We start from the raw sequence: 12,921 nt of genomic DNA, 5'->3' as shown, positions 1-12,921 counted from the left end.
TCGCAAGTTAGGTGCAACCATCCAGTCATTTTTTCGTGTTGCTTGGCCTTATTTTCAGAATGGAGGATTACATATCTAAATTGAAAGAAATAGAGAGACTTGAAGATAAGGAAGGCTTCTTCAAAGAAGGTATAGCTGCCTTTCTTCAGAAGGAGCGGCGCATGGATTTCATTTATAAGTAAAGGTAACACGATAATAACATTTTTTTTAATTCTTTTTTTTTCCTATGCTACAGTTTATATAAAGAATGTGGACATGACATTTTAAACAAAACACGTTAACTGTTGCCAATCAAATGGCTACTCTGTAGAGTTCATATGTTTGTAAATACGACTCTGATGACGTCAGTGCCTCACCAGCCATGAACCTCACCGCACGTCACTGTGTGAGCCATACACGGTAAGAAAAACTAATCGTACAGTCAAACTCACAATGGAAGGCTACACAAGGATAATGTCCGTTTTGAGGCAATGTAGGCCAAACATGTCTGCTTTTTAGCGAAAAAAAGCTTTTTAACGAAAAAAAAAAACTATACTAATGTGTTGGTCACACTGAGGAAGTGACATATAAGGAAGCGGGAAGCGAGGGGAGTCAAGTTTGGTCGCAAACCCATTTTCAGTTTTAAACCGAGGCATAAAAAACCCTGACATTTTTGGTCAAAAACCAAATTGGTTGAGAACGTTTGAAAACACCGTTTTGACTCTATATTAAATTGCAATACTAATATCGCAATAATATGACGTGGAGCACAATTCCCACATTTTTTTTTCATTGGGGCGGGGGGAGCACTGGTCAGACCCCTGGCAATGTTTTTTCCCTTCCATGAGGTGGCAGCATTTGCCTTTTGTACAGCTGCCCCCATTTGCACCTAATATTTTTCCACACCAATATAATTTAGGAATTAATTCTTTTTTTTCTGATGAAAGAAGACAGTCTGAGGTTTCTTAAGCTGCTTGAATGTTTTTGTTGTCCTAAAACTCAATATTCTGTGGGTCCTGGAATTTGAGTGAAAATGACAAACACCCTGGCATGGAGTGGACACATTTTTGCACATCATCTGGCAGTGAAGGAGTTAATCAAGGAACCATTTTGAAGGCTTTTCTTGATTCGTAACCCCATTTTTTTGCAGCTATGGCTGCCCAAAAATATTTTTGCCATCGCGTTTCCTCTTCTGTTTTTAGTATTTTTTTTCCCATGACTAAATGTGCCATTGAAAGCTGGTGTTCTATGCATTATTATGAAAACAATAGGCAAACGTCACTTTTTTTATTCGAGAGGTTACAGCATGCCTCAATTTCTCACAGAATATTTTGTCCCATTCCATAAAATTAAAATATTCACCTTTTTCTTGGCGGCCCGCCCTCGACTCTTGGTGAATTTGCTGTTGTTGTCCATGGAGGCAGCCCGACGCCGGGGCGACTTGCCGCTCTTTCCGCCCTCAGGGTTCAGCATCCACCACGAACTCTTGCCTGTGCCTTCGTTCTGGACGCGAACAAAGCGGCTGTGCAGTGACAGGTTGTGCCTGATGGAGTTCTGGAGATGGAAGTGGGGGCACATCAGAGTGAGAGCTTTGCCCTTTCAAAGAAACGCACAACACATTTGGCTTGGTGTACAAGTGCAAATCCGTTGTAGAGCTGCGCATAAAAACAAGTGCGACCGATGGACAGATTAATCGACTGGGCGGGGGGGGGGGGATTCAAATGTCACTTGGTGTCTATGGCTGGAGCGGGCAAACAACTGAAATGAAACGATGCTGTTTGGTCCCATCCTGTTGACCTGGGTCCCCTGGCTCCTGATCTTAAGTCAACAGTTTCCAATTTGGGTCTTAAACCGGTGATAGAGATTAGACAGAATAGAAGTTATCATATTTAAAAGTTTCATCCTGTTATATACTTAGTGAACATGTGTGATTAGAATACACAATTGAAGTACAGAGAAAACTGGGGTCAATATGAGATGAACAGACACAACCTGTTAACCTGTCATCTTCATCGAGGACGGGGGTGTCAAAGTCATTTTTTGCCGCGGGCCACATTGTAGTTATGGTTTCCTCTCGAGGCCCGTTATGAATTTGGGGAACCCATTACAATGTTTAAATCCCTTCAAATATTACATATAGAGCACACATCAAATTAATGAATAACTTGTTTTCAAATCTGTCAAGAATAATGACTTTTATTGTGGTTGACATCCTAAAATATGAAATTTTGGCTCAGATTTTAGCAATCATCATGGAATTTAACAAGTTTGATTTGCTTTCGCGGGGCGAAAAAAATGATGTGGCGGGCCGGATTTGGCCCGCGGGCCTTGACTTTGACACCTGTGATCTAGGAGATCTGGCTTTGAACAGAATTTAGGACTTGAGAAACTCCTTCAAAGGAATAATTTAAGACTTGAAACTCCCTCACAGGAAGAGCTCATTAGCCGGGTCACAAATCTATTGGTTCAGGGAAAGACAACCAACTAAAATGTCTATGCTCTATTTTTTTTATAGCTGTTGGTGCTTGGGACGCCAAGGGGTATGGTATTCAAATCAAGAAAACTATGTTTTACTTATGTATTACTTAAATTTGCATTTACTCCCTATAAATAGCTTGAAAGAGGGCTGCAGAATTTGGCCCTCTGTCCTGAATGGCGGCGTCCCCTGCCGGCAGTAAAAGACAATCTTCCTGTGTCCGAGGCTTTGTCCACAGTGTCCGATCGAACATCTCTGACAACCGGACAGTGATTCGAAAGTGGACCGGCTAATTGGTGCTGTCGTTCCTTCATCGAAGGGAGCTCACTTTCTCAACAGTGTTTTGAAGCATTCATTAATGCCTTTGTCATATCTCGGCTATCTTATGGTAGACATTGGAATAAGTTGATCCTCCAATTCCGGTCTCCAGTGGAGCCAAAATGCTGCTGTAACGTAACGTAAACACCCGTTGGGCTGAATGGAAGACCCGAAAGTGGCCCGCGGGCCATATTTTAGCAACACGGTCGATACGCTGAATGTCTTATCTCGTAACATGCACAAAACACTGATAACGCACATTCCACTTCTGTCTCCTCTATATCGGAGGAAACAAAATCCTGTTTTTTGTCCCCCTTCTCTTAACTTCATTCAGCACCCGGTTGTTGCCAGGTGACAAGTATTTTTGTGCCAGGGACAAGTGGGGCGTAACTAAAGCACTGCAAACAAATGAAGGGGCATATTGGCCAAAGGTCTGCTGACAAGAACCTCAGAGCGAGCATATGGGGGAGAGAGAAAGACAGAAAGAAAGAGAGAGGGAGAGAGAGAGAGAGAGAGAGAGAGAGAGAGAGGGAGAGAGAAGCAGCTAGCTCACTAGGTAGCTAGCTAGGTCCTTCTCTCTCTCTTTTTCTTTCGCTTTCTCTCTCTTTCTGTTTCTGTCGCGATTTGGCGGATTATTGTCAAAATAGGATCTAGAAGTTCTTTTTTTTAACTTTTTGAATCGGTATTTCTTGCACCTACAAAGTGTGCTCACCAAAACCAAAATGGAAGCCTGTCATAAACGGAAAAGCCATCATTTTCTAAGCAAGATGGAAGTAAGCAATTTGGCTAATTTGACCAGTTTTGTCATCCACGACGTTTGGGGTTTGCAATTTACAAATTCATTTTGGCATATGTGACACAAAGACGAACATTGCGCGAGCCGTTGAAGTTGAATTTGAAGTAATACGCAAGTGTATGGTCCTTTTGTTGTTTGGGGACTTTCAAGTTTACGTTTTAGTTTTGATGACCTCAAGTGTGACACAGCCGAGGCTCTTGTGACCTCCTGCTCCGGTTTCCGACTCACCTTGCGGCGCACGAGGAATCTCAACATTCCAGCTAATCACTGTGTGCAAAGTTCAATCGTAATCACAGCCAACGTGTTACTATCTCTTAGGAAACTGTGGAGACAGGATTCCCAGCCAGCCAGTCATCACAATCAACATTCCTCAGTGCGGTTACAAAACCCAAGGTTCCGCAGCGCGGCGGAAAGCAGATTGCGAAAAGCAAAGAAAAAAAACTCATTTCAGCCACACTGTCATCTGACAGTCACTCGGGACTGACCGGCTGATATTAAAAAAAAAAAAAACATTCTCTGTACTTTGAGATAGCAAAAAAATGTGTGGCGGGGTTTGTGTGATTCGGCCACCAGGAGCGCCGCACTCTCAATAAACACGCTGCAGCGACAGAGCTGGCAAAACACGAGGAAGTGACCACATGAAAGCGCAACGGGACGGGAAGCGGGGTTAACTTCCTGCCTCACAGGAAACGTCGTGGTCGTGAGGCGGGTGATGGGAGATGGGGGGGGGGGGTCAAAGGAATGCGAGGCTGACTGCGGCAATTTAGCTTTTGCCCTCATCCATCATCCGTAGCGTCACGAGCCCCCCCCAACAACGACTTTGTCGTGGGACTGGAAGGACCCTAACTCGAGCGAGTGGCGGCCATTTTTGCGCACCATTTAAGAAAGAGGGAGCAGTGTGTGGCAAGAGTGCAATGTGCCAGTTGCACTGAAAGACCGTAGTATTCGCACGTACCTCTGAACGTATTCATGGTACGGCCATTCGCAAATGGAACCTTCTGTCTCGATCATCACCGAGGACAACCTCATAAGACGTAAGACAGCCGAGAGGCCACATGAGGACGCGAACAACCCCACTTGTCTTTGCGTTGACTGCAACACACTTTTGTTGAGACCGCGCCTATCAGGTGTCGGGAACCTATGGCTCGCGAGCCATACATAGCTCTTTTGATGATTGCATCTGGCTCGCCAATAAAACTTAATACATGTTCTCGCTTTTTTGCTGTTCATTTCCTGTTTGTTATTTTAAATAATACATAATAATAATAATAATAAAGTTATTTTAAATAATACATTCTGACATTTTGTTGAAAAGTGGCCGCACGTGTGTGTGTGTGTGTGTGTGTGTGTGTGTGTGTGTGTGTGTGTGTGTGTGTGTGTGTGTGTGTGTGTGTGTGTGTGTGCGTGTGTGTGCGTGTGTGTGTGGCTCTAACTGAAAAAAACATTTCTAAATATTTTACTTTTATGGCTCCCTTAGTCAAAAAGGTTCCCGAGCCCTGGCGTATACTGTAAAACAGCCTCGCTTCCTGTCAATCAGCACAACAAAACCCCGGGTGACATTTTCTGGTGGTTCCGTGGTCAATGGCAAAATGTAGCTTTCTCAAAATGACAAAGCAACATTATTGCCAAAAAGTGAAATATGGAGTCAGATCAGGGCCTGGTGGAGCAGCGGTTTGCAGACATTGAAAGGGGGGTTGGGGCGGGGGCGGCTTCCTCTGAATTGCTTGCACTTTCGACAGCACCTCAAATGTCAGCTCGTTCGGTGAAAGGAAATCCCCACCAGGGTGTGACACCTCCTCTAACACGCAGGACTGAGTCAGAAGAAAGCCACAAGCGAAAGCTCGGCCGCGGAGAGCTCAAGCGGTTTGGCAAAGTGCGCGACAGGTGCGAACACGCCGGCTGCCCCTCTGAGCGCCGCTTCTCATAACAGACGCGAACCGAGGAAAAAAAGTCATTTTGCTTGCAATTTTTCTGCCCCATCTTTAATCGCTTGGAGCAGCTGACCATGTTCTAGTAGGCTCACCATCGTCTGTCACGTCTGACCGCCTAAATACTGAATGTGCAAGCCGAGGCCCAGTCATGTCTGGGGTAAACATGCAGAGTAGAAACATTGTGGTCACTGTTGAAAATGTATAAAACTGTCATTTAGGATGGTTTGCCCGCGAAAGGGCACCACGGAGCAGAGGACGCAGTTGCTCGTTGAAAAGACGCCCGGTGGACCGGCGAATCGACGGCTTGATGACGTTGTCCGAAAAGTGGTTGGAGCACAGTTTGTGTGTTCAAAAAATTCCAGGGCCGCTCAGGGATCCTCCATGACTCCTTCGTCACATAACAGATCTGTTTTGATGATTGCTTTCATGTCTAAAGAAAGAAAAAGATTGGATTGGATTGGATAAGCCTTTATTAGTCTCACAGGGGAGAAATTTACATTTCACAGCAGCAAAGTTATGGAAAGAAAAGGGAAGGAAATGAAGAAGTAGAAAATACAGTAATACCTTGGCTTACGAACGCCTTGGCTTACGAACCTTCCGGCTTACGAATGCAAAATAAGGTATATTTTGTGTAGTTTTAAGGCTTTATGGTCACCTGGGAACTGATTATTCTCATTTTAATGGTTTCCTATGGGAAATTAATGTTTGGGATACACACTTTTCGCCTTACACACTCTGTCTGGTAACCAATTAAGTTCATAAGCCAAGGTATCACCGTACAAGAGCTGCTAGAAAGGCAGCCACTCTCGTGGCGCCATCTTGAAGTCAAAAGAACAAAAAAAATAAAACAACAAAATAATATGACAACACGCGGCCCGGTAGTCGAGTGGTCAGCACGCTGGCTTCACAGTGCAGAGGTCGTGAGTTCAAGACCCGGTCCGGCCTCCATGTGTGGAGTTTGCATGTACTCCCTGTGGGTTAACTAAGGGTCGTCCGGTTTCTTCCCACATTCCAAAAACATGCATGGCAGGCTGATTGAACACTCAAAAATTGTCCGGAGGTGTGACGGTGTGATGGTTGTTTGTCTCTGTGTGACCTGCTATTGGCTGGCAACCAATTTAGTGTGTCCCCCGTCTAGTGCCCGAAGATAATTGAGATAGGCTCCAGCACCCCCCGCGACCCCAATGAGGAATAAGTGTTACGAAAATGGATGGATATGACAACACAAAGACAGTCATTCAATCTTAAGCACTTTCTGCACCCTCATTGTTGTATGAAGCAGTCCGAGATGAAGAGAAGATGATCAAAGTGTCCTTTTCACCAGTGGATCAGGGACGACATGGTGAAAAGTGCACGTCTGCTACAAGCTAAATGTTGAAAGCAAACACGAAGCTGTAGCATCCATTGACGAAAAGAGATTGTCTCACAATTCCTGTCCCACGTAAATCCGCTTCAATTCCAAGCTGTGACAGTTACACATACGCATTGCCGCTCTACGCTGACTCTCCTTTCTTCTGATTGCGGGTTCCATCCAGCCGCAGACTGTCCAACAGCACCGACCTTTCTGTGAAAATGCTGCCCATTACAGGCACCGACATTTGTCCACAATCAAAAACAGTGCTGGGAACTACTCAGCACAGTCTCCTCTTTGATGAATGTCGTGGCCAAAAATGCTAAAAAACAATCCATATACGTTCCACACGACGCACAGCATCACAAAGTGCCAAAAGAAAATACAAAAACAACAAAAAAGTAAGGCTATTGAGACCATTTGCTGATGGCTGCCTTCTTGGGTGCCATCTTGGACTTGGAGATCCACTGAGGCAGATCGGATGATTGGTGATCTTGCTCCAGAAGACCGATCGGTTTTCTAAGAAAGGTACAGTCTGATGCTGTGAGCATCACGAGTGTGGTCTCGTTCAAATTTCTACGCCAGCTCTCACCTCACTCAACGGTTGTAATTTGCGTTTGTCAAATATATTTTTGCAGTTTTTGTCCACAGCTCACGTGAACATTAAATTTTGTTCGGAAGCAGTTGCAGAATTCTGCTCAGAGACAAACAGACAAATCAGACAAACTACGCACAGGCGGAGGTTAGGGAAGTTCTCCGACAAATAGTATGATTTTTTTTTCTCGGTGCGTGACAGCTGGTGTCCATATTTGGAAAACTGCCACGCCACAGTTACCGAGTGGGCGGTAGCAACTCATGGTGAACATTTGTGCCAATCCTCAGCTACTTATTCAGAGCGGCGACAGTGAGAAAAAAGGCAACCATATTCTGCCCTTTTTATCATTGATGGACATCAGATCAACACTGTTTTTTTTTGAGTATCACACCAATATAGAGAACATGAACTGTTGTATTAGCGATCCATTGGCTAGCCAGCTAGCTGTTAGCTGTCTACTTGGCTGGCTGTGGAGTTTTGAAAGGCGCTCAGAAATGCAATTTAATATTATTATTATTATTATTATTATTATTATTATTATTATTATTATTATTATTATTATTATTATTATATGAACTGAGATGTTCCTTGAAAAACATTTGATATGGATTTTATCCTTTGCTGCCAGGGTTTTGTGTTCTGACTTTCTATCTAAATACTCTATCTTGATCTATGAACTACATTTGTTGTTTATTGAACGGTCACAAGAGGCACCGATGGTGGCACGTTGACATTTGGCAGGGGGTGGGCTTTCAGTGAAATCTTAAAGGACAACCAACGCCTCTGGACAAGTTGTGTCCATAATTTGTAAAATCACTTCAAATGACTTCTACTGAGCGTATTTTACAAAGATTCCACGGCATACAGCTATATTTTACGTTTTAGGACTCGCGCTGAATATTCAGGAAGTCTTGTTTTTGAGTTGGTGTCGATACCTACCGTGATGTCACGGTAGATATCGTCACTGACCGAGAAAGCGACACACAATGCATTTTGCGGTACTTTGGTCTGAAAACTTCATGTTGATCCGTGTTGATGGCGAAATTAGAAGGAAAACACATAAAGAACGCGATGGTGAATCGTTGTGTGTTGCACCAAGACAACTATTTGATATTCTCTGGCACAAATTCCCAGGACAAATCAGCCCATTTCCAACGGAGCTTGGGCGCCATCTTCTGCATTTTCTGGAACGCTACACATCAGTCCTGATGCCTCAAAATGACCCGGAAGAACTTCTTTAATCGATTACAAACATTTATGCTGTCCTCTTCAGAACTATTTGAATCATATTCATAACTGGATGAGTAACAAGAAAGCACCTTCTCTGAATCTGAAGCCATTGTTTTGATTCTCGAGCAAGGCAAGACGTCTTGGCGTGACGTCATGAACGGGAGCGGGACTATCTGTAAATACCCAATTCGCAGCTCAATTTTTTGCAGTTTTGGGACACTCCAAGTCATTTTTATTGGTGTTTTGCATTTGACTAAAAATATCAGCATGGGTGTTTTGGGTATTTTAGATGCTATAAAACGTTTTTCTGATGTCAGTTAGGAAACAAAAAAAATTGTTTCGGTTGTCCTTCAAATGCTCATCTATTGCTCGATGTGCCCTGCCTAGGATTGCCCAGTGACCAGTCCAAGGTGTAATTTTGCTTTTTGGTCCACGTCACCTGGGAGAGGCTCGAGCTCGCCTTTTTTTGTTAGTTAGTTCACAATAATTCTGGTGGTGAGCCCAGTGAATTTTGGTGTACAGTGAGACCTCAACTTACGAACTTAATTGGTTCCCAGACAGTGTGTAAGGCGAAAAGTGTGTATCAAAAAAAAAATTCCCATAGGAAACCATTAAAATGGGAATAATCCGTTCCCGGGTTTCTATAAAATATACTTTTCAACTAAATAAGCCTTAAAACTACACACAACATACCTACTTCTATGTATAATAAATGTGCTATTGTATTGTAATGAGAGAAATACACTGAATTGTATCATAAAGTCACTTTATTTACATTTGTGATGGTCATTTATGGCTTAATGGAGTGCCGTTGGAGGTCGAAGGTCAAAGGGAATTGCTGTTTGGAAAGAGAGGTGCATTACATGAGGACCGTAATTAAAGAAATAAACTGTGCTGTAAGATAGTCTTATTTACTTTTTGATGGTCGTTGATGGCTTATGGAAGGAGAGTCACCTTCCATAAGGACTGTTGGTAACTTAACCTGGTGCTGTTCGGTCGTATGCTTCCGCCGAAGATCACTCCGCCAGCCGAGGTGGGTGTGTATTATGAAAATAGTGCTTATTATAAGGTTTAATTTTCATAAATTTGACGTTTGTAAGACAAACAGTTTGTAAGTTGAGGTGTTTGTAAGTTGAGGTCTCACTGTATTGTGAAAAAGAACAACCAATACATTGAATATTAACTAACACACTTTCACACGAGCACTTTCAATCCAGACACAGCACGGCGACTGCACGTGTTTGCAGTTTGATACGTTATCAGCGCCAATCAGAAGCTACTGCACGGCCACAATCACTGGCCTATTAACTGAAGTCAATAGACCATAAAAGGTGGTGGAAATTTGAAAAGGGGAAACGTCAAGGAAATAACAAGCGCTTTGGTCGTCCTAATTTGCTTCATTAAATCGGTGGAGCGGGGTGGAGATAAAAAAAAAACCTGCTGCTGTTTATGGAGCACAACAAATGGCCTCAGGTTAGGCTGCACACAAGCGTGTCACTGTGTTATAAAAAGATTGAGCAAAAGTCTGACTTTTTAAAAATAGGATCGGCCAGGCCAAGAAACACCCCAGGATAAAGAGACGATCCAGAACCGGGTTGTCTGTGCGCCACCCTTCCACCACTACGCCCACGTTACACCCCACCCTCGTTCCGCTCTCTCTTTCTCTCTCTCTCTCTCGTTCATGTCTCTGAGAGACATTGTCTCTCGCTAGCTAGTTAGCAAACTAGTTGCGTCGTCTCTCTGTCTTTCTCCCTCTCTCTTTCCTGTCCATGTCTCTGAGAGACATTGTCTCTCGCTAGCTAGTTAGCAAGCTAGTTGCGTCGTCTCTCTCTCTCTCTCTAACTTTCTCTAACTCTCTCTCCCCCCTCTCTCTTTCCTGCCCATGTCTCTCGCTAGCTAGTTAGCGAGCTAGTTGCGTCGTCTCTCTCTCTCTTTCTCTCTCTCTTTCCTGCCAATGTCTCTCGCTAGCTAGTTAGCGAGGTAATTGCGTCGTCTTTCTCTCTCTCTCTCTCTCTCTCTCTCTAACTTTCTCCCTCTCTCTCCCTCCCTCTCTCTCTTGCTCTCTCACACACACATGCACACACACAAGCAGACCTGATCATGCACTCCGGTGGATTAAAAAAAGTGCTCTCTTTTCGTGCCATAATGCAATTTGGAGGTCTGGACACTGAGCGCTTAGTGTGGAGATCCTTAAATCCCCATTAGGCCAAGCGGCTGGGCTGTGACGTTTGGGGTGGAACTGCTTGCAAACAGCTGCTTCCAATAAAAATAAATACATAATAAATAAAAAAATTGCAGGAGCCGCAAAAGTTTCTGCAAACGTATTTACCAAGGACCTCTTGACCCGGATCTCCGTCTCCTCCATCCTCTGCGATGAACCGGAGTCGTGAGGTGATAGAAAAAAGGTCCTGTGGGAGGAACAGATACCTCGACATCTTTCATCGCCCGACGACGTTGCAAGACGAGCGACGGCCCGGAGCGCAAAAAGTCTTTTAGCGTGCTTCCTGCCACGTTGCATCCGCACAGGAAGAGCTGGCCGCTCCTGATACCGATCAACGGGCTTGTATGCGAAGCAGTCCGAGTGTAGCGGCGGATTGAAAGCAGGGGTCAGGCAGCGACTTCCGAAGCCAAACTTTGTGCTTGACGGGCCAAACAAGAGCAAAGAGGAAAGCGTTGAAAGAGGAGAGAGGCTACGGGGTTCGTTTCAGCCCGTCAGGTGGGATCGCGGCGTGCGGCGGAAGCTGTACAGTACATTGAGATCGCTCGCGCCAAGTTCGGGGGGGAAAAAAAAATTGGCTTTTGGGTAAAGTTTCGAGATTCATCCAAAATGCGAAAAGTGAGATGAATCGGAAAATCAGTTTAGATATAAAAGATGCGAGTAACCTGTTCACACTTAAAAATATGGCGCCCTTGAATCATAGACGATGCCTTGACACGTAGTTTATCGGCATTTATTCACATATCCTTGCACGACTATGTGCGGCGTTGCATTTGAAGTTCATCCCAAAATGTCACACCAAGCCAGAATATGCCGAATTTTTTGTCAGCAGCGTACCAAGAGTTTCCCATAAACGAAGCGTGAGAATGACTCATCTCCCGCCATTTCCTCCCATTTGTCCGTCTCGGAATACATGGCCAAATGGATAGCACAGCTGTTGGATTTTGAAGGAGCATTCTGTCTGTCCAATGGTCCCAAAGAGCTTTTTCCTCGCTGCTTGATTCATTCCGCGAGACGTTTGTCAGGATGGCCGCCAAATTTGCGGGACGCTTCCCATTTGAGGACGACAAATTGCGTTGCCACATTAACTGTGAAGGATAGACGGACACGCAAATTTACAAGACTAATCAACAATCGTTAATTCAGAAAAGATATGATCCAGATCACTGCCGGCGGGGAATAGTGGCATGCGACTGCAGTTTATTTATTTTCTTTTGTTCTTTATATTTTACAATAAAAGTCACTCTAAAGCAGGGGTGTCAAACTCACTTTTTACCACGGGCCACATTGTAGTTACGGTTTCCTCCAACTGTAGTTACGGTTCTGAATTTGGGGAAGCCATTAGAATATTTTATCTCCCCACACAGAACGCACGACAAATTAATGAATAACTAGTTTTTAAATCGAAAGTCAAGAATAATGACTGTTATTGTGGTTTACATATGACAATTTGAAATTTTGGTTTGGACTTTAGCAAGCATCATGTCTCTTGACATGCTTGATCTGTTTTTGCGGACCGAAGAAAATGATGTGCTGGGCCAGATTTGGACCTCGGGCCTTGACTTGGACACCTGTGGTCAAAGGGAAGATTTAGCCTTTTAGTTTAAAATGGCTTCCCTTCACCAAAATTCAACATTGTGGGTGAAGGTTTCAAATTATTTTGGAGTTATTGCGCCTTTTGTTGTTGGACTTTATAGTGATCCTGATTTTCATTTCTGGTAATCTCCGACATTTTGAATCCGAAAACAAAAATGGCGGGGACAAAGGGGCAACACCAGCTAAAACGCGGCTGCGCCAAAAATCACAGACCATCCAGCAAGATGAGCGTAAGCCAGAGCTGTATTTTGAAGAGTTTTTGTCCACGCAAATCACACGTCATACACTAGCTAATGCCGGAATTTTTGTTTCTCAAACTAGACAGTGACGAAAAACTTTGGTTAAACAGTTGAATTTGGTTAAATAGGAGCATGTATAAGCTGATGCAATCGCTGGTCAGTACGCTATTTGTACTCTTGCACGTTAACATG

The 12,921-nt window shown here is 44.0% G+C and overlaps 1 protein-coding gene across 1 annotated transcript in view; it reads right to left on the bottom strand.

The window, feature by feature from the left end:
- foxo1a (forkhead box O1 a) overlaps positions 1-12,921 on the bottom strand; it is a 37,010-nt gene that overhangs the window by 3,158 nt on the left and 20,931 nt on the right. Inside the window, exon 2 of the mRNA XM_089013302.1 lies at positions 1,342-1,533. Within this exon, the coding sequence (XP_088869428.1) occupies positions 1,342-1,533 (192 nt within the window). The remainder of the gene's footprint in view (positions 1-1,341; positions 1,534-12,921) is intronic.

The sequence above is a fragment of the Hippocampus bargibanti genome, linkage group LG14 (assembly GCF_051943395.1).
Source record: "Hippocampus bargibanti isolate YZ-2025 linkage group LG14, ASM5194339v1, whole genome shotgun sequence".
NCBI classification, from domain to species: Eukaryota; Metazoa; Chordata; class Actinopteri; order Syngnathiformes; family Syngnathidae; genus Hippocampus; species Hippocampus bargibanti.
Note: the sequence above shows the minus strand (reverse complement) of the source record. Positions and strands in the feature narration are given on the sequence as shown.